This window comes from Mauremys mutica, chromosome 23 (assembly GCF_020497125.1).
Source record: "Mauremys mutica isolate MM-2020 ecotype Southern chromosome 23, ASM2049712v1, whole genome shotgun sequence".
In the NCBI taxonomy this organism is placed as follows: domain Eukaryota; kingdom Metazoa; phylum Chordata; order Testudines; family Geoemydidae; genus Mauremys; species Mauremys mutica.
The window spans coordinates 14,512,348-14,536,603 of record NC_059094.1 but is presented as its reverse complement, the minus strand read 5'-3'; the positions used below and the strand labels follow the sequence as shown (position 1 = coordinate 14,536,603).

The following is a 24,256-nucleotide window of genomic DNA, read 5'->3' as shown; positions in this document are numbered from 1 at the left end:
AACAGGAACCTTGCCTGACTTTCCCACCCCTGGGTTGAGCAGCTGCCCGGTCAAGAGAGAGGGCCTGACCCAGGGACCTGGATTTTAATAAGGAACGAAATTGCAGCTCTGGGGCTGACCCGTGTTAGCAATGTACCAGTGACAACTTGCTGGAGAAATGGGGTGAGGCGAAGCAGTACTGTATATAATACTCCAGCGCCCCCTACCAGGGTGTGCTGGGATTTGCAGTAGTGCCTGCCAACTGCAATAGTTGAAAGGGAATAGCCCACACCATAAAGCAGGAGTGGGGATTACAAAACCCTGACACAAGCAATATAGAAAACAGATGATGGGAAGTGCAGATCCTGTGCTCAGCTGAGGAAACTTTTCATATCCTCATTTAGTCACAACCTAGTTCAGCTGTTCTGTTGTCATCACAGATGTTCTAAACAGTATCTTGTTTTCATGATTTTTGTAGTCACTCCTAGTGAGGAGGATGGTTGAATGTGGCTTGGTGGCCACAACTGGAGAGGCACAGAGACGGTGGCGAACACCGTGATCAAGAGCAGGTAGGGGGTTTAGAGGGACCTATGCTTAGAAACAGGGTGAGGTGGGGGAGTCCCTGGATTATCCTGTAGAGCAGGGGTCCCCAACCTTTTCAGGACCAGGGACCGGTCATGCCTGCGGAGGGAGCGCTCGTCCCGCGGCTCAGCTGGACCGCCCGCAGGCGTGCCTGCGGGAGGTCCACCGGCTCCGGTTGAGCTGCCGCAGGCATGACTGCGGATGGTTCGCTGGTCGCGCGGCTCAGCTGGACTGCCCGCAGGCATGCCTGCGGCAGCTCAACCGGAGCCAGTGGACCTCCCGCAGTCGTGCCTGCGGGCGGTCCAGCTGAGCCGCGCGACCAGCAAACCGTCCGCAGTCATGCCTGCGGGAGGTCCACCGGAGCCCCGGGAGCAGCGGACCTCCCGCAGGCATGACTGTGGAGGGAGCGCTCGTCCCGCGGCTCGGGTAGACCTCCCGCAGGCACGCCTGCGGGAGGTCCACTGGGTCGGTTCGCGGCCCGGTTTGTAAGAGGCCACGGCCCAGTACCGGGCCGCGGACCGGGGGTTGGGGACCCCTGCTGTAGAGTGCAGATCTTGAATCGGATTAAGGCTGTGGGGAGTGATATGGCCCTGCTTCCCAGGCTGTGTGAACAGTCTGCAGCATTTCACACCCCTAAAGTTGATATCTGGAGATGGGGGAAGCCCTGCAAGACCTGCAGATACAGAGCTAGGAATTGGGTGTGGCGGCAACAGGGATGGCACAGAGAGTAGCTGCGCAGCAGTAGCATAGAGTTGAGACCACAAGTGGTGGTGGTGAAATGTTTGGCGGCACGGACTGCATTAGAACTTGTAGCCTTGGGTGCATGACTTTGGCAATTGCTAGTGAAAAAAAGACATGGGAGAGGACCACTTCAGTCATGAGTCTTTCACTCCTGCTCTCCTTTTGTCAGCCGGTTAGGTGGAGCTTGGGCGTCTTTCGCACAGAAGTGATCTTTGCTGGTAAGTGTTCTGCTCCTGTCCCCTTAGAGGTGCAGTGTCCTTCACCCCAATGTGCATTTCCTTCACTGTATCCAATTCTGTCACCATGAGACCATACTGTGCAGGATGGCTGCCTGGCAAGGAGGTCTCTGTAAGGCAACTCAAGTATCTGTAGTAAGGAGAAACTGAACAAAGCCTTACACAGGGCACAATGCAAGGCAAGGAGTAAGACATCCCGGATGGAGGAAAGAGTGCACAGCAGGCACTGGGCATCCGCTGCACTGGAGTAGGAGAGGCTGTAGTAACGAAATGATGGAGCAATTTCTAATGACTGAGTAGGACAAGAGACAGGCATGGAGCTCAGACTGAGAGGTGAATTATTAACAGAGTCTCTCTGGCTCCATGGTGGCACCTGCCTAATGCTGTAGCTGTGGAAGGATTTTGAAAATACCTTCTTAAATAGACTATGCCACTTCCGTAAGCATTCAGCTACCTCCCGAGTTCTTTCATTCACAGCCTGGCTGTGTTTCTAAGGTATGGCGATTGCGCGGGATAAAATCCTGGTCCCATTAAGTCCATGGGAGTTTTGTCAACTTAGGGCCAAGATTTCACCCATACTCTACATTTGGAGACTCGATTTCTGGTTTCTTCTCCCTGTGGGCTCTGATTGGGACTGCTTTCCACATAGCTCTTAAGTGCTGGATCTCTCTGGTGCACCCACCTCTGTCACATCTAGGCACTGAGAGGCTGCAGAAACTGTAAGGAAGGTTCTGCTGTGAAATGTGTGTGCAGGCTCTCCTGGGAGTTGAAATCGTTGGGGGCTGTGCTAACCTTCTGCAAGGATGGAAGGAGAAATCCACAGAACGTTAGCAGCAAAACTGCTTAAAATTGAATGAGCGAGTGACCTAAAATGCCTGGACACATCAAAACTGCCTTGTGGTTTGGAGATGTGACAATGGAACATACAATCCAACTGAGCTTGTCACCCAGCTGAGTGAGAGAGGCCTTCCCAGCTCTCCTCCAAGAGAGACCCTGTCTGCATCATGGTGTGAGATGTGCTGTGAATACCCAGCACTGAATCCCCGCAGCAGCCCTGTGTGATGGACAAGTGCGATTGTGGTTTGATTTATGGTGGGACTGAGCATGGTTATTGCTTGTGCAGGTTTTCTGTGGTCAGAGTGCAAAAGGATGGCTTGAGAGTGGCAGTTGTAGGTCCCCAGGGAGGAGTGAGATGAATTCTTGCTCATAAAAGTCAAGGAAACCATGGAAGAGCCCTCCTAGCAACACTTGCTAGCGTGACTTCAGCTGTAAGATGCATGGGGGAGCCTTAAAGCCAGCACTTCCTGAAGAATGTTTAGTGATTGCATCTTCAGCATGCTGCTGTTTAGGGAAAGCCTACATGCAAGTCAGTGGAGGGGTAGGGCGCAGGGTTGCTGGGGCAGGCATGACATGGTGCCCCATGGTATAGAAATCTAGATAGTCACCACCCTGGGATTAAACAGGGACTGGGAATGGTTGGGTCATTACACTAATTGAATCTATTTCCCTATGTTAAGTTCTCACACCTTCTATGGGTCATCTTAATTATCACTTCAAAAGGGTTTTTTTCTCCTGCTGATGATAGCTCATCTCAATTGATTAGACTCTTCCTGTTGGTATGCATACTTCCACCTTTTCATGTTCTCTGTATGTATAAATATCTCCTGTCTGTGTGTTCCATTCTATGCATCCGAAGAAGTGAGCTGTAGCTCACGAAAGCTCATGCTGAAATAAATTTGTTAGTCTCTGAGGGATAATATTCATCCAAATCTTTTGCATCCTTTGAGAAAGCCAGAGCCTTAACTGGATCTGTGTACAGAATTTGTGACAAAAGGAAACACTGCTGCCATCTTGCAACCTGCTGATTCAATACATCCCCTCAGTTGCCCGTGAATCCCATTTACTGGCATGGGAATGGGAGTTACTGATTATTAAGCATGACTCTGAGCTGCCCAAGCTGCTGTCTGGCTCAAGGAATGGAGGCTAAAGTGGGAGGGTTAACAGGCTGGCTCTGATATGCAACTCGGCCAGCATAGGACTCCTGTTCCCATTGGACTCCACAGGAGTTTTGCTACCATCTCCAAAGAGAGCAAGATGGGGCCCTGTGTGAGGCATGTGCTCTGGGTGGGGCTAGGATGTAGGCCCAGCTTGGGGAAGGGAAATCCTCTTTTTGGTGGACTCACTCTTTGACTGTGCAAAGTCACCCTTAATTGACAGGGATCATTTAAAGAGCAGGCTAGCGGGAATGTGACTAGAACCCTCCGTTTAAAGTCCTGTCTGTGGAAGGATTTGGTTTGACTGCCCTCAGAATTGCTGGATGAAGACTTCAAGCTGCTACGGGATTGGTCCCATCCCTGACTGCACCTCACTCGACCTGCCACTGTGGAGTCATCAGTAGCCACGGGAACCAGCAGAGGGGTGTAAGGGCTGGTCACCCCGACGAGAGCTGGGTTTTGCAGACTGCAAAGGAATCCCCCCTCCTCTCGCTGTCAGGATGGAAGTGGCGGAATCTGAATCCAGATTTGGCTGCAACCAGAGAGAGAGGGTTGTTCGTAGCCCTCTTGAACCTTTGGATCAGCATGAGCTGTCAGGAGGAGAGGATGCCCGCAGGGGCAGCAGCGAGCCCTGGAGGAGAGGGAAAGCAATTAGGAAATTCAGGCCTGGGAGCGCAGAGCCCAGTGTCGCCGTAGGCTCACAGCCCAGTCTTTGCAGGATATTATCAGCCAAGAACGCTCTGCTCTCCTCCTGGCATCTGAGGACAAAGTGCTTTGCAAATCATAGTAACTCCCCACCTGCTAGGGGGAGGGAGGTAACTATCATTAGTCCTTGTGCTCACCTGTCTGTCCATCTCAGGCTTTTTTGACTGTAAACGTTGTGGGTTTGTACAGCATCTAGCACCATAGGGTCCTGGTCCATGGGCAGGGCTCCTAGGCGCTAGCACGATACAGATAATACAGACCGGGATTCTAAGGTACAGACAGGGCCGGTGCAACCCATTAGGCGACCTAGGCAGTCGCCTAGGGCACTAGCATTTGGGGGGGGCATTTCGGGTCCTTCGGCGGCGACCGCGGTGGCTGGATCTTCGTCCGTCCCGCTCGTCGTCGGCATTTAGGCAGAGGGACTTGGTGCGGGGAGGGCCGCCTGCAGCAAGTAAGGGAGGTCGTGTCATGCAGGGGAGCTGCTCCCTGCCCCAGCTCACCTCTGCTCCTCCTTCTCCCCTGAGCACGCTGCCCCACTCTGCTTCTCTCCCTCCCAGGCTTGCGGAGAGCTGCCACAGGGCTCAGGGAAGGGTGGGGGTGCAAGGTGGAAGTTTCGCCTAGGGCGTGAAAGATCCTTGCACCCGCCCTGGGTACAGAGAGGGGAATTGTCCTGTCTAACGTCATGTGGGGAGTCAGTGGCAGAGCCCTGGTTCCCAGGCTTGTGCCTCAATTAAATCAACCTTCCTTTCTGGGTATTGCCACCCATGAGCAAACGCTAGTTTAATTCTTAGGAATGCCTGTGTATCGCAGATACTAGGTATCATCCGATCAGCAGGCAGACCCTAGCATGCTTCAGAGGAGCCAATATCCATCTGCCCTGATGTCAAAAGCTTCTGTTCTGTTATTGGAGGTCCTGGCTTTCTGTGACACCCTGGGCTGGAAAGCACCTGGCAGATAAGAAAGCAGCCAAGGAAATTAACAATGACCAGCTGGCTTAGCAGAAACGGGCTCAGAACGGGGAAGGAAGGAGCGCTCTCGCACCTGTGTTCATATGGCCTGTTGCCACATGGCAATAGAGCTATGGAACAATCCCACCTGGAATATAGCGCTGTGTTATTCAGGATTGCATAGGAACTGCGTAACCTGCTGTGTGTGGGGGGCGGGGAAGGAGGGGGTGACAATGCCTCTTTCTAAGCATTTTTCTTCTAACTGGGGCCTGAGCCTTTTCCATGAGCCAGGTAGGCTGTTCTGGCCAGGTTTCTGACACTGAGACAAGACTGACGTCTGGCTCTGTCTGGACTTGAAGGCACTGTTGTCAAATGTCACTGCTTTGCAGTGGGGTCATCTTATCCAGAGCAAACCAGCATGTGCCAGAGCAGACGGCTGCTGATTAATTCCCCATATAAGCAGGGCTAATTCAATTAGCTTTCATCTGAAACGTACTGATGAACTGGGTTCCTCCAGAACTAGAAATAATGCTCAGGCCCTTATGTTTATCTCTCCAGCTGCATTCCAAGGTCCTGAGGCAGGATAGAGGAGAACAGACTCACTGGGAGATAAATGTCCAGCAGGACCTGCTGGTGTTTTCATCTCCACCTCGCTCAGGCGCAGATTCTCCTAGTGTCAGGAATGGTTTGAATTTGGAATGATGAGCACATCCGGGTTTCCTGTTAGTCAGAACAAATGGTCCTTCCAATGATAGGTCAGGACGCATTTAGAACTAGATAACAATAGTTGGGTGTCTTAATATGCATCTTAGCAACATTTAGTGCTGCATAAACACAAATGAGCCTGTCAGTTCAGGGTAACTGCACCTGTATTCCCACTTCATGGTCCACCAAGGACAGCCCTTCTAGGCTGCCAGCTCCTCATCTGTCACCTCTCTTGGATTAGAGACTCATGTCTCCTTCCCTCCTGACCAGGCTTTTTCCAGGCTGCACAGTTCTGTGCCTACGCTGTGATATTCCCAGCAAGCCAGACTCTCTAAACAGGCCAATGTCTGTGCTTAGCTTTCTCTTTGAAAGCTATAGACAGCTGTAATTGCCAGCAGACACAGGTTACCACACGGCTCTTTATAAGCAAGCACCTTTTTTCTTCAGGTGAAAGCATCACAGAGGAAACATATTTAAAACAATAAAAGAATTTACCCACATGCTAATAAGCTTATCAGAGATCACCCCTCCTCCCCAACAAGGCTCTGGTAGGAGTGAGTCCTTCAAACCCCACCAAGGTTTTTTTTCTGTGGTTACAAGTTCATAACACTCTTAGGCTCTGTCTGCACTACAGACCTTACAGCAGTCGCTCTATCACGACAGGAGAGAACTCTCCCTCTGGCATAATTAAACCACTCCCAATGAGCGCCGGTAGCTGTGTTGGGGGGAAAGCATCTTTGGTCACCCAGGCCTACAATCAGACATAAGCTTTGTATTTAATACAATGGACTTCAAAGATACTTACTTCACTTCATTAAATAAGATTTTCCAAGGCTATTGCAGGAGATTGCTACATCTGTCACAGAGCCTAGCCTCCCAACAGGCCTGGGAGGTAGAAAAATATTTTTATCCCCAGTGGGGAAACTGAGGCATAGAGAGGGGAAGTGTCTTGCCTAAGGCCACAGAGTGAGTCAGGGTCAGAACCCCAACTAGAAAGTGAGATTCCCTGTCTCTCTAGCTCAGTGGTTCTTAAACTTTTGTACTGGTGACGCCTTTCACATAGAAAGCCTGAGTGCGACCTCTCCTTATAAATTAAAAACACTTTTTATATATTTAATACCATTAAAAATGCTGGAGGCAAAGTGGGGTTTGGGGTGGAGGCTGACAGCTCGTGACCCCCCATGTAAGAACCTTGTGACCCCCTGAGGAGTCCCAACCCCCAGTTTGAGAACCCCTGCTCTAGCCTGTGCTAGACCATGGAGGGAAATGGGCTTCTGCTTTCCTTCCTCCTCATCTGGGGATAAACCGCATTCTTGGCTAGAGGGTTTATTATGAAGTGACACAGCCCTAAGAACAACCAAACTGTCAGACAAATGGTCCATCTCGCCCAGTATCCTGTCTTATGACAGTGGCCGGTGCCAGAGGCTTCAAAGGGAATGAACAGAGCAGGGCAATTTATGAAGTGATCCATCCCTTGTCGTCCAGTCTCAGCTTCTGGCGGTCAGAGGTTTAGGGACACCCAGAACATGGGGTTACATCCCTGACCATCTTGGCTAATAGCCATGAATGGACCTATCCTCCATGGACTTACCTAATTCTTATTAGAACCCACTTGTACTTCTGGCCTTCATAACATCCTATGGCAATGAGTTCCATAGGTTGACAGTGAGCTGTGAGAAGAGATACTTCCTTATGTTAGTTTTGAACCTGCTGCCTAATAATTTCATTGGGTGAATTCTGGTTCTTACATTATGTGAAGGGGTAAAGAACACTTCCTTATTTGCTTTCTCCACACCAGTCATAATTTTGTAGACCTCGATGACATCCCCCATTAGTCATCTCCTTTCTAAACTGAACACTCATAGTCTTTTTAATCTCTCCTCATATGGTTCCATCCCCCTAATCATTTTTGTTGCCCTTCTCTGTACTTTTCCCAGTCTAGATCTTTTGGGATGGGGCAATCAGAACAGCATGAAAACTTGCACTGTACTTTACAGAAATGAAAAGACTCAGACCCTACCACAAAAAGCTTACAGTTTCAATGAGACCCTCTCAGGAATGACCACAACAGCTGAAAGAAAAGGAGGTGATTGCTGAGCTGGTGCTCCCTCCAAGTGCAAATAAACAAGATGTGGGACACATGTTCTGGATAAAGCTCGGAGGATAGATTTTTACATTTGAAAGGTTGGTGACAGCCACGCGGCAGGCGGTGCTAAGAGAGGTCAGTGGCAGGGAGATAGCTGCACCGAGCCGGTGTAGAGAAGGGATGTGGAAGTGGTAGGGAGGGCACTTTGCAAATAGAGGAGAGAGACAGATCCTTGGCTATCCGCATTCCTACCACTCATGCAGATTGTTACACTAACATAGCAGCCCTCACAGAGACACTTTATACCCGTGCAGACTAAACAGATTACAAAACGCCAACCAAAGCAGAAGCAGAGGAGTTGGGGGTGAGGGAGGGAGGAATGGGGGGCGGCCTGTCTAGATGGAATGGCAGGTGCAGAGGAGGCAAGAGGGTGGGGATGGGTGGGGGGAGCCTTTCTGGGGGGGGGGGAGGTTCAGTGAAGAGGATAGCTAGGGTTGCTGGGTGCCAGTAGCAGCAGTGGAAATGGGGTTGGGAATGGGTAGGGAGGGGACCATGCTGCTCTGTGCCTGGTCCTGGTCCCGCTTGAGAACCAGCTGGAACTTGCTCTATCCCCCTGCAGAGATCTCAGATCCCCAGCAGCCAAAATCACCCCCGCTCCACCACCATCAAACTGCAAACAGGGAGGGAAGCGTGTTATCCTGAAACTCCAGGGAACGCAGAAGAGCTCATTCATGGTGTGTCCAGGGATTTTTGAGAAACCACTCCAGAGCGGGGAGGCTGCTAAGACTGGAAGCAATATGAGTCGGCCCTACCAAATTCATGGCCATAAAAAACGTGTCATGGACCGTTAAATCTGGTCTCCCAGCCCATGAAATCTGGTCCTTTGTGTGCTTTTACCCTATACTATACAGAATTCACATGGGAAACCAACGTTTCTCAAACTGGGGGTCCTGACCCAAAAGGGAGTGGCAGGGGGGTGACAGTATTGCCACCCTTACTTCTGCGCTGCCTTCACAGCTGGGCAGCTGGAGAGCGGCGGCTGTTGGCCGGGATCCCAGCTCTGAAGGCGACGCCCTATCAGCAGCAGTGCAGAAGTAAGGGTGGCAATACCACACCAGGCCATCCTTCCTTCTGTGCTGCTGCTGGCAGCGACTCTGCCTTCAGAGCTGCGATCCCGGCCAGCAGCTGCTCTCCAGCTGCCCAGCTCTGAAGGCAGCGCCGCCGCCAGCAGCAGCGCAGAAGTAAGGGTAGCAGTACCACAACCCCCCCTACAATATCCTTGTGACCCCCCCCCCACCATTCCTTTGTGGGTCAGGGCCCCTACAATTACAACACGGGGAAATTTCAGATCTAAATGGCTGAAATCATGAAATTTACTATTTTTTAAATCCCGATTGTGAAATTGACCAAAATGGACCGTGAATTTGGTAGGGCCCTAACTATGAGCCCTGGAGTCAAGCCCCTGAAATCCACAGCGTTACAGTAAAGCTGCAAGCAGCCCATGGAGTCTCACCCCTCTGGGATGATTCAAGGCATCACGTTGTTATTCAAAAAATAACCGTGTTGGTGACTGCCCAGTGTTTCAGCTTTGTCCTCCTCCCACCCCCAAAACCCTCTTTGGCCCTATTCCTCTCCCCACTGGGACATCCCAGCGCCACCCAGCTCATGTTATTTCTGCATCACTGCCCTGATGAGTGAGTGGCTTCTTGCCAGGGCTATGCTGCATGCCTGCTTGTGAGGCTCAGCTCCAGCCGTCAGGGAGATCAGCTGTCAGCAAGTGGACAGCTGGGTGCAGAGCAATCCGTGCAGGCAGAGCCTTGTCCTCATGCCCCATAGGCAGCCTGGCCACTGCCCCCCAGCAGACTGGGGCCTGCTTTCAGTGGGGATGCCATAGAGAGTGCTTTGTGTCCGGCTCAGCCAATGGGATTGCTGGGTTTGGTTGCCAAGGCCACTCTTGTGAATCAGAGGTGGGCGGGAGCTGTGTATATAAGGAGTGGCAGAGGCTCCCCAGGAGGGCAGGGTTAGTTAGCTGCTTGCATGGTGTAGGCTTAGGAGTGGAAGAGGAGGAACAACCACCGCTGAAGCCAATTCACTCTCTTGGGAGACCCATGGGCAGAATCCGTTTAAATGCTTTTTAAGGTAACCCAGGAAAGGCGGCTTCCCAGCAAGAGCAGAGAAATCGAGGCGAGGGGAGCTGGACTGGCTGGGAGGAGCTGAGGAGGGGGGTGATGGATGCTTTTCTGTGGGGAGTGGGTGAGGAGGATGACTAGGGTGCTGGGTGCCAGGTGGGAGCTGAGGAAATGGAGGTGTAGGAAGGGGTAGGGAGGGGACTGCTCTGCCTTTTGTGTGTACCTGATCCCTCTCGATAACCTGCTGGAACGTGCACTCTTTCCCCTGTAGAGATCTCGGATCCTCAGCAGCACCTGTGCCTCGGGGAGATGCAAAAGCTCTGAATTCACCGGAGAGCCCCCCTGGTATTACACCTAGCCCCCCAGGAAGGAGGCTTTGGAACTCGGTAAGGAAAAAACATGCGGGGAGAGACACAGGGTATACTGCATGTTCTCTTGTATCCAGTGCAGGCTGAGTGATCCAGGGTCTGGTCCTACCTTTATAGCTTATCAGTCCTGTGCCCAGGCAGCTCAAGATGATGGGTGGGATGAAGGACATTGATGTGTTTGAGTGGGAAGAAACCACTCAGTCCATTTTTCACTGTGAATCGAAGTTAGCCAGTTTGGCCTTCCTTAACTGAGTGTGTTTTAAACTTTGCAAAATGTCCTGCACAGAGTGACGTCAGACTGCAGCCAGTCCTGACCCACTCACTCAACGGCACATCTCCTCAGTATGGATTATTTCCCTGCAGATTTACACTTTCTTCCCAATTATTATTTATTTGTATTGCACTAGTCACGGACCAAGACCCCATTGTTCTAGGCACTGTACAAACACAATGTTGTTCTGGGACCAGAGCTGTCTTTTAAAAGCAAATCTTCCAGCTACTTTTTTTTTTTAATTTAGTGGGGAAAGTGGAGAGTGGTAGAGATGTGTGTATCACACTCCAAATAGCTTAACTAATTTTACTCAAACTCATCTCCCACCCCCCAAAAAAATAAGTCATTTTCCAGCAGAGACCAAACTGTTAATTTCAGCTTGAAATGTGAAATTTTATAAGAAACTGAGAACACATGGGCAACCTTAATTAGCCGGATCACTGCTGTAATAAATCATAGAATATCAGGGTTGGAAGGGACCTCAGGAGGTATCTAGTCCAACCCCCTGCTCAAAGCAGGACCAACCCCAACTAAATTATCCCAGCCAGGGCTTTGTCAAGCTTGACCTTAAAAACCTCTAAGGAAGGAGATTCCACCACCTCCCTAGGGAACCCATTCCACTGCTTCACCACCATCCTAGTGAAAAAGTTTTTCCTAATATCCAACCTAGACCTCCCCCACTGCAACTTGAGACCATTGCTCCTTGTTCTGTCAAATAAGTCATCAAAAAGTCTGTGCTATGAGACAAGGCTCTGGGCTTGTTCAAATACACAACTTAAATTTAACTTAAATCCCAAATGCAGCTTTCGTGTGTGGACTCCCATGTCTGTTTAAAACTGGTTATATCAGTTTAGCTCACACCTGTGAAGTTACTGGCACAAGCTACACTCATATAAACTCGATTTAATGCCATAGAGGAGTACAGCTGGGTGACAATTTTTGCACAAAATATTTTTTGCGGTGGGTGGGGGTGGGCTGAAAATACAGGTTCAGCAAAACTGAAATGTTTCCTGACTTTGTCAATTTCAATGAATTATTTTGATTTAAAAAAAAATCTAAAATCAAAATCTTTATAATTGTTTGGTTTGAAATGATTTTTTTTGTTTCAAAATCTCATCTAACTTTAAAAAAAAAATCAAACATTTACAAATTTTCAAAATCCAAATGAAATGTTTTTGACCCAAAATGATTCTTCAACTTTTTGAAATCGCCAAAAAAACCACAACCTGTTACTTGCTCAGCTTTGTAGAGGAGCGTCCGCATACAAAGTTCCAGTGGTTTAACTGAATCAGTATAAATTACACCTTTAGTTACAACAGTACAAGTCTGTGTGGCCTTAGAGAAAGTGCCAGATGGGGATGGTCTCTGGGGATGGACTCAGAAGAACCCCACCACTAACGCTCTTCCTCCTTCCTTACAGTGTGTTGCATACTTAGAAACTACTTCCTACTGAAGGAGGCTTTAGAACTAGCAATTCTCCTAGATCTGGACGATGAGTGGGTACTTGGATGAATCAGAGTTTATGATGGTGGAGGAGGGCTTCACCACCAGAGACCTCCTTGAGAACCTCCTCATGGAAGTCTCCCAGACGGTAAGTGGCACTTAGCGTCTATGGGCCTTCCTTCCCATCCACTGGCCCTGGTGTCACGTGGCATCTAACTGTAGGTGGCTATTTAATTGTCTCTCTCCTCTGAAGCATTAGGATTTGAGACACTTTGGTGCAATTTCTCACAACACTTAACATCTTCTGGACAGTGGAGGGTAGGGGGCAGAATTTTGTTTTCAGTTTTTCTGTATGCACGTCTGGCTGAATGGCTGGCTAGATTCTTAACTGGACATATGCACATACCAATACCTGATTTGCATGTGCCCATAAGTTAGCCATATGTGCTTATGTGCATACATTGGGCTTGTCTGTCTTTGTTCACTTAGGGCCGTTTGCGGCCCAGTCAGCACACAGTTGCAGCCCATGTGACATCCTGATGGCCAGACAGGTAGTACATATATTGTGTGGATGTGGTCCACGTAATACATAGCAAGTTGCATATGCGGCCCACAGTGGTAAATAGGTTGAGAACCACTGGTTTAGGGCCAGAGTGGAGGGAACTGGGCAGTGGAATCTTTGTATTGCTGGGGACAGGAGACTTGCATTGCGGAGACCAGGGCCTGAATTCTCAGTTACCGCGCTGGAAGCGTGAAGGGGCTTTAAAGTGGATATAAACATCATTTACACCCCTCGTTGCATTGCCACAGTGGTGCCAAAGGGCCTTTGTGTCATTAAGAATCAGGCCACTGTTTGGGTGATTCCCTGACTCAAATGCACCTTAATGAGCGCTGGGTTTCCTTGCCTGCTCTGCTTGATACTGTTGTGATTTGGGGGAACAGATCGCGATTTTGCCGGTGGACTGGGGGAAAAGACACGAAGGAAAATCACATTTCTAAAAATCTTTTTGTCTAAAAATATCTCCTCTGTTCCACTTTCCCCCTCACTTACGTCTCGTAGGGCTCCTTCCCGGGCCTCATTCTTAGCTCTTTGCTTCTCTTCAAATTAAAAGAGTCGATGTGATTATTTTGTTTGGGTTTTTTTGTGTGGCACATCTCAGGGGTGCGCTCCTGCCCGTTCCTCCCAGCGGTGGACTGAGTCCCACCAGAGTCTCGCTGCAGCTCTGAGAAGACCCTATTGAATTCCTAACTGAGGCTTTGTGCTGATGTCCGTCAATCACAGGTTACCACTAACTGCCCTCAAGCTACACCCCTTGGTGTCATGTAGTCGCCCCACGCACAGCATAGCTCACCCCTGCGCTGGCCGTGGTGATGATGCACCTGTGAGCCAGGAGTTCTTCATCACGCTGGGCATTCTGCTGGTGTATCAATGCAAACGGAGCGGGGTGTGCGCCACTGGCCATCGGTTGCAAGACCTGGTCATTGGACACCATTTGCAGACTTCCCTGATTTCAGTAACAAAAAGATCAATTCTTAACAAGCCCCCAGATTGGAGGGACCTTGATCATTGGACATTTAGGGCCTGATTCTCCCCTTCTTTACGTGGGTGTAAATCAGGAGTAACTCCACTGGCATCACTGGTGTGAGTGGAGAATCCGGCTCTTAGTTTTGAGCCTGGTGCCTTTGCTGCTCCATGAAGACTCTGCAACGCTCCTTCCTTGCGGGAGGGCGGGGCGCTGAGACCACTGTTGCTGACTCCAGTCTCTTCCCACTAGAGCGACAAAGGGGCCTTTTTTGTGGCAGACCTGGGGGATGTAGTGAAGAAACACCTGCGCTTCTTGAAGGCCTTACCCCACGTCAAACCCTTCTACGCGGTTAAGTGCAACAGCAGCGAGGGAGTGGTGCGGACGCTGGCTGCGCTGGGGGCAGGATTTGACTGTGCTAACAAGGTAGGAACAAAGGGAAAGAAGAGCTCAGGGACGCGACGAGCTTGGGGTGCGGTGGCTAGCTCTGTGCCTTGGAAGGTGGTGAGGGAACCAGCCAAGGCAGGGTGTGACAGCATGAAGGTTAAACAAGCTTTGCAGCCTGCTAGGCTTAGTCTGGGGCGTACCATGCTGCATTTACATTGGAGAGAGTCTTCCCCCTTCTGGCACAACGGTAATAGTGCATCCTGGAAAATCTGCTTCCCAGTCGGGTGTTCCAGACTCGAAGGCGATCATGCCCTTTCACCTGAATTTCCTTGTTTTTACACGTCTCCTGGACAGCAGAATCCATCTTAAGTGTGTTGGTTTTTCTGGGACACGCGGCCACGGTCCACTCTTAGATGAGTACTGGGCTGAGTCAGAAGCTCCCTCTTGTCTTCTTTAATGGGTTTTTCAGGGTAGGTCAAAGCAAGGTTATTTATTTCTTTGTGATTCAGTGGAACAGGTTGCCAAGGTGACATGTATTTATATGTCTTAAGAACAAAGCCTAAGGGAAAACAACAAAACCCGAGAGGCCATGGCAATGAATGGAGTTGCACGCAGCCTGAACACGCTCTAAACAACTAGCAGGGGGAGAGATGCTCCTTCCTCCCTCCTTACACCATGTGAAGCAGTTTGGCCTAATGGATAAGGGTTAGATGTTTTTTTAATTACATATCTTGTGGTAACATGGTCCATTCAGCTTGCCTCCTGCTCTTACAGACCTACCTTCCTTGGTCTTGTGTTTCTAGTGGTGTCACTGCTGTCTCTCGCTCCAGACACAGTCCACCATGACCCCTGTGGGCAAACCCACCTTTCTTCATCTGTGTCTGGTTCTCAGGAGAATCCCAGGCCTGACTCCTGGTGAGTTACCCTTGGTGAACCCACAACATGCATTAGACTGTCCCAGGCCTGGAGCTCTTGATTCTATAACAACTTGTATCCCACAGCACTGATTTCCCCAGGGGCTGATCCATACACCCTGCTAGTAATGCCCTTGTTGCAGACGGAGATTGCATTAGTTCAGAGCATCGGGGTCCCACCAGACAAGATTATCTACACCAACCCCTGCAAACAGATCTCCCAGATCAAATACGCAGCCAGCCACGGGGTGCAGCTGATGGCCTTTGACAATGAAGTGGAGCTCAGGAAAGTGGCAAGGAGCCATCCACATGCCAGGTACGTATATAAACTCTAGGTATGGAAGAAGGAGGTTTATTGAGGCTGGAAACAGAGATGGACCAAAGGTCAGTCTCTCAATCTCATCTAGAGGATGAACGTGACATTTCTTATGGGCAGGGCTTTTATGTATTTTCATAGCATGTTCATGTTCCATGTACTAGGGCTGGCTTCAGTAAAGAGTTGGAGAAATTGTGTACCTTGGCCTGCATGGTAATTGGGGAGTGGGAGATGAAGAGCTGGGACACCGACCTGGTGTAACTTCATTCCACAGGATGGTTCTGTGCATCGCCACCGACAACCCAAGATCCTCTGCCTTTCTGAGTGTGAAGTTTGGTGCCACCCTTAAGTCCTGCAGACACCTACTAGAAACTGCAAAGGAGATGAATGTGGAGATCGTTGGCATCAGGTACAGGGTGGCCTCCTCATACCATGAAGCCTGATTCTCCCTAAACTGACATACATAAGCACAGACTCTGAATCCTAACTTTACTCGCGCTGAACTTTGTGGATCTGGGAGGGCCTGTCTGATTGCCAAACCTGGGGGAAATCCATCCTACTGCATTCACTGGAGGGATTTCTCCTCTATTTCTAGTCACAAATAGCCCATGAACAGGCAGCAGAATTCCACGTTAATTATGACATGCTTCCCTAACTTCTTCAGACAAGGATTCCTGCTTACAGATTGTTTGCAAAGTGCAAGTGTTGGAAACTCACACTGTTGGTTGGTTCTCTAAGTCACGTGGTATTGTTTCTATTCCTTGATTGGGTGACTTGGGGAGCTAACCAATAACCAAGCAAACTTTGCATTGCATGTCTGGGTGTAAAACTAAAAATTTGCACTCAGGGGTTTTGGTTTCGCAACTAAAAATTTCAAACTAAATTATTACCATTAAATGCAAGAAGGTCATGGGTGTGATCAAAATTAGTTAAATTAATCACAAGAGTGAATCTCTGTAATGTATGCCTTGTCTTTCTATGTATTGCACCTTTAAGGCTGATATTTTTCAAAGGCTCCTAGGGGAGTTAGAGGATCAGCTCCTATTGAAAGTCATTGCAAATAGAGACGTAACTTCTTTGATTTCCTAGCCTAGATATCTAAGAGCCTTGCTGGAGTCACTTTATGTGCAACTCACGGCAGACTGTCTAGGAGAAATCACACACACTGTGCTCTCCACTGGAGGCTTTATTTTTGTTTTTCTTTAGTCTGAAAGGTTATTCTGACTAAGTCTCTCTCTCTCTCCTCTTGGTGTATGGGAAGAGCATAACTCTTCTATAGAATGATTGATTATTTGTGAATAACGTTTTGCACTGTTTCCCCAAGTCTGCTCTCAATGCTCTGGGATTAGAGGAGGTTGGGAGATGGGGCTTAGCCCAGACTAAATGAAGGATTCTTCCCCCTTAGTTTTCATGTTGGCAGCGGCTGCCTCGACCTGAAAGCCTTCCCTCGGTCCATAGCAGATGCTCGGCTGGTGTTTGAAATGGGTGCAGAGCTGGGCTACAAGATGCACTTATTAGACATTGGAGGTGGATTCCCTGGCACTGAAAACTCGAAAGTCCGGTTTGAAGAGGTATAAAGATTTCAGTTTGTGTTCTCTTTCGGCAGCTGGGAGGGAGTCCTAGCTCGTATCGCAGCTGGGCTTGAATCTCTGGCCTTTTATTTTAAAAGGGTGGTTAACTAATAAATGTTGGAATAAGTGTTTGTGGTTTCTTTCCCCCACCCTCTACCAATCAGATTGCAGCCACGATAAACTCCGCCTTGGACTTGTATTTCCCAGAAGGCTGTGGGGTGGAAATCATTGCCAAACCAGGACGATACTATGTAGCTTCCGCCTTTACCTTGGCTGTCAATGTTATTGACAAGCAGGAGGTTCCCTTGGATCCACCTGGCTCAGATGGTAGGTTGAGCAGGTGGAATGATGCCTCTTCCTGTGGAGGCAACAAGTTGCTGTGATGGGTAACTGAACTGTGGGCCAAAAGCCTTTTGCTAGGAAAGATGAGGGTTGAAAGCAAAGCAGCACACAACTGCTCAGTGTTCAGACCCTACTAGTCCCAAGTGGACGTGTTTTGATATTGGGCGGCAGTCGTGACTGCAGAAAAATTGGGTAGGAGTTGATTCAGGCCTCAGTTCTCATTATCTGTGGCCGTCAGCCAGGTCAGTGTCTGGTCGCCCCTCAAAAGCCACGTCAGGCTGACAAAGTCCCCTCAAATGGGGCATCTTTGTCCAGTCCCAGTAGCTGAAAGTATTAAGCTTGACATGTGAATTGACCCTTCCCTGAATCTGCCTTCCCTGCTCTCCCATCTCCCAGATGAAGAGTCCAGCAGCAAGAAGAACATCCTGTATTACATTAACGATGGCATCTATGGATCCTTCAGCTGCATTTTCTTCGATCGCACCTGCCCCAGCCCCGTCCTGCACAAGGTGAGGAGGGCTGTGCAACCCAAGAGGGAGCCACAGTCACTGTCCCCTCTCCCTGGAGGAAGCGGGAAACAATAGACCAGAAATAACTTAGCCCTCGGCGGGGGGGCCTGATCCACTTCTGGGATTCTCCCCAGCTGCACCGCGTGCCTTTCCTCCGGTACACTCTGTTCCCATGCTCAGGCCTGGGCTGCAGCATAAAGCCCCCTCCTATGGTTTGCAGGAAGATCTCTGGGGTTTCTTTCCCCCACCCTGAGCATCAGAGCTCTTTGGTGAGAGCGTTTGGCTGTAACTCCCTGCAGTGCCTCCCTAGTCTGTCCTCACTAGAGAGCGACTGAGGCACTGTCAGGGTGCTGCTCCGTGCCTGCCCAGGTGCCCAGCATGGCCCTAGCCTCCCTCCCACATCCATCCCGCTCTGCACTGAGCTCAGCCTGTCCGTGATACGGAGGATGATGTAGGCAAGGCAGAATGTGTTGTATAGTGTGACTCATCCTGGGTGTGACTCCACGGAAATCAGTGGTGTTTCCCCCAGAAGGACGTTGGGCTACGGTTTCTAACTCAAGTTTAACCACAAATGAAACCTTCAAAGGCTTTTGCCAGATGCCCTCCTCAGAGTGATTGGACACCAGAGATCAGCCCCCCAATGTATCAGACCATCGATAGCTTGGCATTGGCTGCAGCAGTGCAACAGACACTGGGTAGATCTATAATTTCTGTAACTTTCTGGATCTACCTGTGGTTCTTTTTAACACGCTGCTGAATCCTTGACGCCTATTCTGAAGCGTCGTTAACAAGTTTCCATGTCGGGAGAGCCCTGCGCGGATACACAAATGTGTGTCTGCATCTGATCCGCTAGCCGCAAACATTATCTGCCGATATCCACATCTATCTGTGGATTTGCAGGGCTCTAGAGTGGGGGCCGGGCTGAGGTCCAAGGCATCCCCTGCCGGAGCCCGGTTGGGGAGAGCCGCAGGCAGGTGTGGGGAGCCGGCACGGAGCCGTGGACCCTCCGCCTGCCCTCGGCCTGGTGGGGAGCCTGGAGGGCAGGGACACGGCCGAGGGCTGCTCTCACCCTCCCCCCGCACTGTGGGCAGGTGGAGGCTCCCCACGGCTCTCAGGGTGGGCTCCACGTTGGCCTGGCCAAGGTGAGTGGGGAGACCTGTGGAGCTGCCTGGGAGCTGCTCGGGACCCCCGCCCAGGGCAGATGGAGGGTCCGTTGCGGCTCTGCACAGCTGCCCGCCTGGCTTTTATCATGGCCGGGCAGCGGCTCCGAGCTGCCGCCCTTCTCGGCCAGTGCCAGGTCTGGGAGAGCCGGGCGGGCAGCTGTGGGGAGCCACAGCGGACCCTCCACCTGCCCTAGGCATGAGGCCCAAGCAGCCCCCGCCCAGTGTCCCTGCACCCAGGTCCCCCACTCAGGGCAGGTGGAGGATCCGGGCTGTGGCTCCTCACAGTTGCCCTCCCGGCTCTTACCATCAGAGCCCTCCGCAGATACAAAATTTGTATCCGCATCGTGCTGCTAGCTGCAGAAATGGTCCGCGGACGTAAGGCGGATCACTGCAAATCTGTGGGTCTCTACGTGTTGGCTCTAAAATGCCAGTGAGTGTCTTCTCTGATCAACCAGGCATCTTAGAGCAAAAACTGAGTTTTTTAAAGCTTCAGAACCAGTTGCAGGGATTTCAGAATGGCAGCAGGGCTGTAGCAAGACCTGAATCTGCCCCACGGGTCGACCATATGCTAACTAGCAGCACTGAGTGTAACTATGCATACAGTGGGCATGTCTACGCCACAATTAGTGGTGTGACTCTGGCACCTGTAGACAGACCTGAGCTAACTCCAATAACAATAGCAGTGAAACCCCCGGCAGCCCAGTAAGTCCCAGGGTCCCAGATGGGCCTGGACAGCCAGCTAGATCAAAGTTAATTCGGAGATGTCTACATGGGCTGCAGTCACACCTCTGACTGCTGTGGTGGCACACCCAGTGTCTGTTTGCTCACAAGGAGTGTTCAGGAAGGGATTTAAAGGGACAGACACAAGTGATGAATATAGCTTTAAGAGATGTGACTAACAATGGAGATGATTAAACTGGAATATACCATTAAAACAAACCTGTTGCCATTGACAGAGTTCATTCTTGCCTTTAGCTCGGGGAGACAATCCAGACAGACCAAGTTCCGTTTCTGTTCCTTAACTCCCTAGAACTTTCTGCTTCTGTACTAGTGCTGCAATGTCTGGATTGATTAAAATCCAAACAAACTGCTCTCTCCTCTCTCTCCTTTTTTTTTTTTTCCCCTTAAGGTCATTAAAATACGAACATTTCTAGTAACTTTTTTTTTCCCCATAAAACTCACTTTTCGCAGCCTACATTTTGGGCCTGCACTAGTCGACGGCTAGTCTGGTCAATTTGGATTAGTTTTCCATGGAGTTACTCCAGTCTTAGGACCAGATCTTCAGCTGGTGTAAATCCACATAGCCCCATTGTAAATCAGTGTAGCTGCATTGCTATTAGTGGAGAAGTGTTGACTTGTGCCAGCTGAGAATCTGCCCTTTAATACGATTATTTAATTTACTAGCTTGATCTCCTCTGATGTGCATCTCCTTTGCCCCCCACCACTACAGAAACCTGGCCCACATCATCCCTTGTTCAACAGCAGCCTCTGGGGTCCTTCTTGTGATGGGCAGGACTGCATTGCAGATGGCTTGGAGCTACCAGAACTGCAAGTGGGTGACTGGCTGACGTTTGAGAACATGGGTGCCTACACCATAGCAGCCTCGTCCTCATTTAATGGGTACCAGCAGCCACGGATCAACTACACCATGTCCCGGTAAGAGCCTGATAAGAGAACTTCCTGTAACTCATCCAGGGAAAGGCGGGGTGAGAATCAGTGCTCATGACTAACTGCCCTTGTGAGCCAGACTGTGGGGTTGGTCTAGGCTTTGAAGGAAAAGTGCCACTTCTGGAATCATCCGCATCTGGAAGTTTAGGGTTAAATCCTGGCCCAATGCAAAACTTCCATATAGCTAGGATTTCACTCTGTGTCCAAACACCATCTAGACATGAACCAGCTTGCCTTGGGTGATCCCAGGCTGAGGTCTGGCAGCAGGCCATACAGAAGTCAGGGTGGTGTAATGGGGAGACGAGTGAGAACAGAACTCCCTGTTCTCTGGGGATGGGTGTAAAACTGGGGCTAGAGAGAGAGGCTTGTTTGGTTTTTTTTCTTGCTTACAGGGAAGCTGTCCGGCTGCTTCAGGGGAAGCTGCCACTACCAGAAGAAGAGGATAGAGAGAGCATGTGCACTCCTCTTTCCTGTGGCTGGGAAATCACAGATACCTTGTGCATTACCCCTGTCTTCACTCCAGCTAGAATCACGTGAGCAGCACCAGTCGTGACGGGGGCAGATCCTTAACCAAGAGGACTCTTGCATCTACTCTCATGCCCTCCTAGATTTCTGCCCTGAAGTAGGACCTGTTTTACATTCATTGTGGTTTTTTAAGTATGCAACATAAATCCTGTTCCTCCTGCCTGTGTTGTGTTGCCTGCTGTGTGCCATCGCAAAGGGCAGAGCATTTGGTTTGTGGGTGTTTATATGCCGATTGGGTTTACATTATTTTTGTAAGTTATCCTAATAAATTGGTTTTTTTTATAAATAACCAGTTGGATTTTCCTCCCCTTCCTGCTAAGGGGAGATTTGCAGAGCACAGCGTGTCTCTAAGATAGAGCGTCATCGAGACATGTACAAGCTACATTGTAGTGCTGTTCATCCAATCCAGGCTCCCAGGGAGAGAGGCAGGGCATTTTAAACTGCTCTGGCACCATCTACTGGTAGATCATAGGCCAGCTCAAATGCGTGCCCAGTATATTGTTATATTTAATGGTTGTAACCTATACTAGGGTGACCAGACGTCCTGATAAAATCAGAACTGTCCCGATTTCGAGCAGTTTGTCCCAGTCGGGATGCCAGTTGTTCTGATATTTTGTTTTGGGCTTTTTTTTTTTTTACACTCACCCGTCTGGGTCTTCGGCGGCAATTTGGCGGAGGGTCCTTCAGTTGCAGGTACTTCTGTCTTTGGCAGCAAGGTTTATTACCCGCCGCCGAAATGCCGCCGAAGACCATCAGCGACTGAAGGACCCTCCACTGAATTGCCGCCGAAGGCGCTCCCTGCTGCGGCGGTCCCGATATTTTCAAGTTACCATCTGGTCACCCCTAGCCTATACCCACTTCTGGTTTTAAACCTTTAATGATGAAATGTTTAAAAAAAACCAGCACAAAGCACTGAGCCAGCTTTGCTTGAGCCAGGCAAGGTGAGCTATCAAACATACCAATGAGAACAAGTTTTTTTTAGGGAAAGTAACTAAAGGGGTAACAATTAGTGATTAAAATCAACCGTTGATTCATCCTGGTCCGCCACCTCTTAGAGACAGATTTTTCAAAGGAGCTTAGCTGCCATTTAGGCACCTAACTGGACAATGGGAGCAGCTGGATGCTGTACTGGTCTGAAAAATCCGGCCCATAGCATTCATGGCTTGGTTGGGGCCTACCTGTGATTTTTGCTTGTTATAAGTAGGACAGGAACTGGCAGCAGTAATACCTTTCTAAGTCCCTATTCTGGAACTCATTTAAGTACACGAGTAGTCCTGCTGAATAGAAGAATAGGGGGAGCTGTCTTGTAGATATTCAACACTATAACAAAACTACATACCATGCAAGGTTTGATTTTTTGTGACAAATATGTGGCAAACTCCTATCTGTCATGGAACCACATGTCGTGTCTACTTGGAATTTCTGTGCAATAGTAGGCATCAAAATCAAATCCCCCAGTCCTAAAAGCATACATTCTTAGCACTTTAGCTAAGGGAGACTCTCAGTCAGTGGCTAGGAGTGTTGGACATATGACAGAGTGGAGCAGTTCAGAGTCCCACCAACAGTGGGCAGTGGTGATGCATACGCACTGATATTCATTACAACGCTACTTCCATGGCCACTGCAGAATCAGGTCCCTTCAAGGCTGGAGACAGGACCATTGACAATCTCTTTTATTAAACTAATGAAAGAAGATCTCTCAGCTGTAGAGACAGCATTTCCACCCATGACAAATCGAGAGTGGGTGGGGTCCCTTGCAGCAGACAATAAGTCTCCTGGATCAGCAGCATAAGCAAGTCAGTTTTTAAGGGACCTGTTAGCAGATAGAATCCTACCATCTGGAATCCACCATAGTTGCAGGGAAACTCACTTCTGCATTAAAACTAGGTTTTGTATGTATTATTATTTTGATGATGGCTGTGCTTAAGGGGTTATGGAGAGCAGGGCCCCAAGGTGCTAGGTGCTGGACAAATAGAGTAATAGACAGTCGCTGTTCTGAAATGCTGACAAGACAGACAAAGCTGTGGAAAAGGGCTGTAACACATTAGCGGAATGACAGGTGGTAGTGGGGTTTAGCTGACCAGAGGGAAGGCGAATAGCACAAAGGAGGAAGGAAGGGGAGGGGTATGCTGGGCAGCCTGCCCCAGGGCTGGTGGAGTGAAGCTGAAGTGAGGGACGGACTGAAGGAGGGGGCTGGAGCAAACAGCTAATCAGCACATGGGAGAGAACTCTCCAGAGTCAAAATTGTAGAAAGCAGCATGGTCACATCAGCAGAATCCTTGCTGCTGATCCTGCTTCTGGGTTTGCTCCTGCCATGTTGACAGTTGCAGGTCTCTGGGCGGTAGGATTAGTTCCTTCCTGCAATTTTTCTTCCCCACAGCAGGGCTTGGTGGGTTGGAGGGGCACTGCAATGGCCTAAGTACCTAAAAGGTGGGAGTCACCCCTGCATAGCAACAGGCACAGAGCATTAACCCTGGCTGAGTTCTATCTTTCCCTATTACCCCCTCTATGCAGCAGTACCCACTGAGGCTGCTTCCATGTCTGCTCAGGCTGACTTGAGAGTTGCTGTGGGCCCTGGATTTGGTTTGTTCTGGAATCTTTCTTCTCCAAGCCCACATGGCTTGAGGGATGGGGGAGCCCCATCTGAGTCTCAAAACAGGAAACGCTTCCATAGTTTAAATTGGAGCTCAGTGCTGATGCCTTGCTAAACAGCGACTACAACATTCCACTGGCTGTTTTTATGTTTAAGCAATAATGATTTATCAAGGTGCAGGATCTTTCCTGGGGATTAATCACTGCTCTCAGAAGGGGATCTAGGAGTATCAAACAGAAATGAGATCAGCCCTGAACTGACAATTACCAGGGCTTTGGACATTGCTAAGAACTATCACGTTCAACAAAACTAACTCAGACTGACAGTAGAGTGCCGTGTGCCCAGAGGTCTGGAATAAAACCACTGGGGATTCAGAGGTTGGAAACAGAAAGCAGTGAGCTGGGAGCTAGATATTTTCTGGATACACTTATATCATGTCAGGAAGGATCCGAGGTCTAAGGAATCATTACATCATCCCATCTGACCACTGGGGGAGGGAGGGGAGAAATATGATACCCTACAAAGACACAGCGGGCTGGAGGGTGTGGATCATTCATTA

General features: G+C 49.7%; 1 protein-coding gene and 1 long non-coding RNA gene across 5 annotated transcripts; both read left to right on the top strand.

Moving 5' to 3' along the window:
• The first annotated feature begins 470 nt into the window (after positions 1 to 470).
• LOC123355312 lies at positions 471 to 8,041 on the top strand. The gene is made up of 3 exons (XR_006575051.1): positions 471 to 548; positions 1,472 to 1,520; positions 7,827 to 8,041. It is a non-coding gene; the product is annotated as an uncharacterized LOC123355312 (long non-coding RNA).
• A 1,912-nt stretch (positions 8,042 to 9,953) lies between these two features.
• On the top strand, positions 9,954 to 21,276 carry AZIN2 (antizyme inhibitor 2). Of its 4 annotated transcripts, none has more exons than XM_044998185.1 (11): positions 9,954 to 10,114; positions 10,376 to 10,490; positions 12,164 to 12,334; positions 13,962 to 14,135; positions 15,154 to 15,326; positions 15,601 to 15,735; positions 16,732 to 16,897; positions 17,062 to 17,224; positions 17,636 to 17,748; positions 20,362 to 20,567; positions 21,103 to 21,274. In XM_044998185.1, the coding sequence occupies exons 3-11, from the start codon at positions 12,236 to 12,238 to the stop codon at positions 21,104 to 21,106; spliced, it is 1,233 nt and encodes a 410-aa protein (XP_044854120.1). In that variant the 5' UTR covers positions 9,954 to 10,114; positions 10,376 to 10,490; positions 12,164 to 12,235; the 3' UTR covers positions 21,107 to 21,274. The 4 variants fall into 4 exon arrangements, with proteins under 4 accessions (XP_044854120.1, XP_044854119.1, XP_044854122.1 ...); XM_044998184.1 differs by having other exon boundaries at positions 20,972 to 21,274; XM_044998187.1 differs by lacking the exons at positions 9,954 to 10,114; positions 10,376 to 10,490; positions 12,164 to 12,334 and having other exon boundaries at positions 13,998 to 14,135; positions 15,098 to 15,326; positions 20,972 to 21,276.
• The last annotated feature ends 2,980 nt before the right edge of the window (positions 21,277 to 24,256 follow it).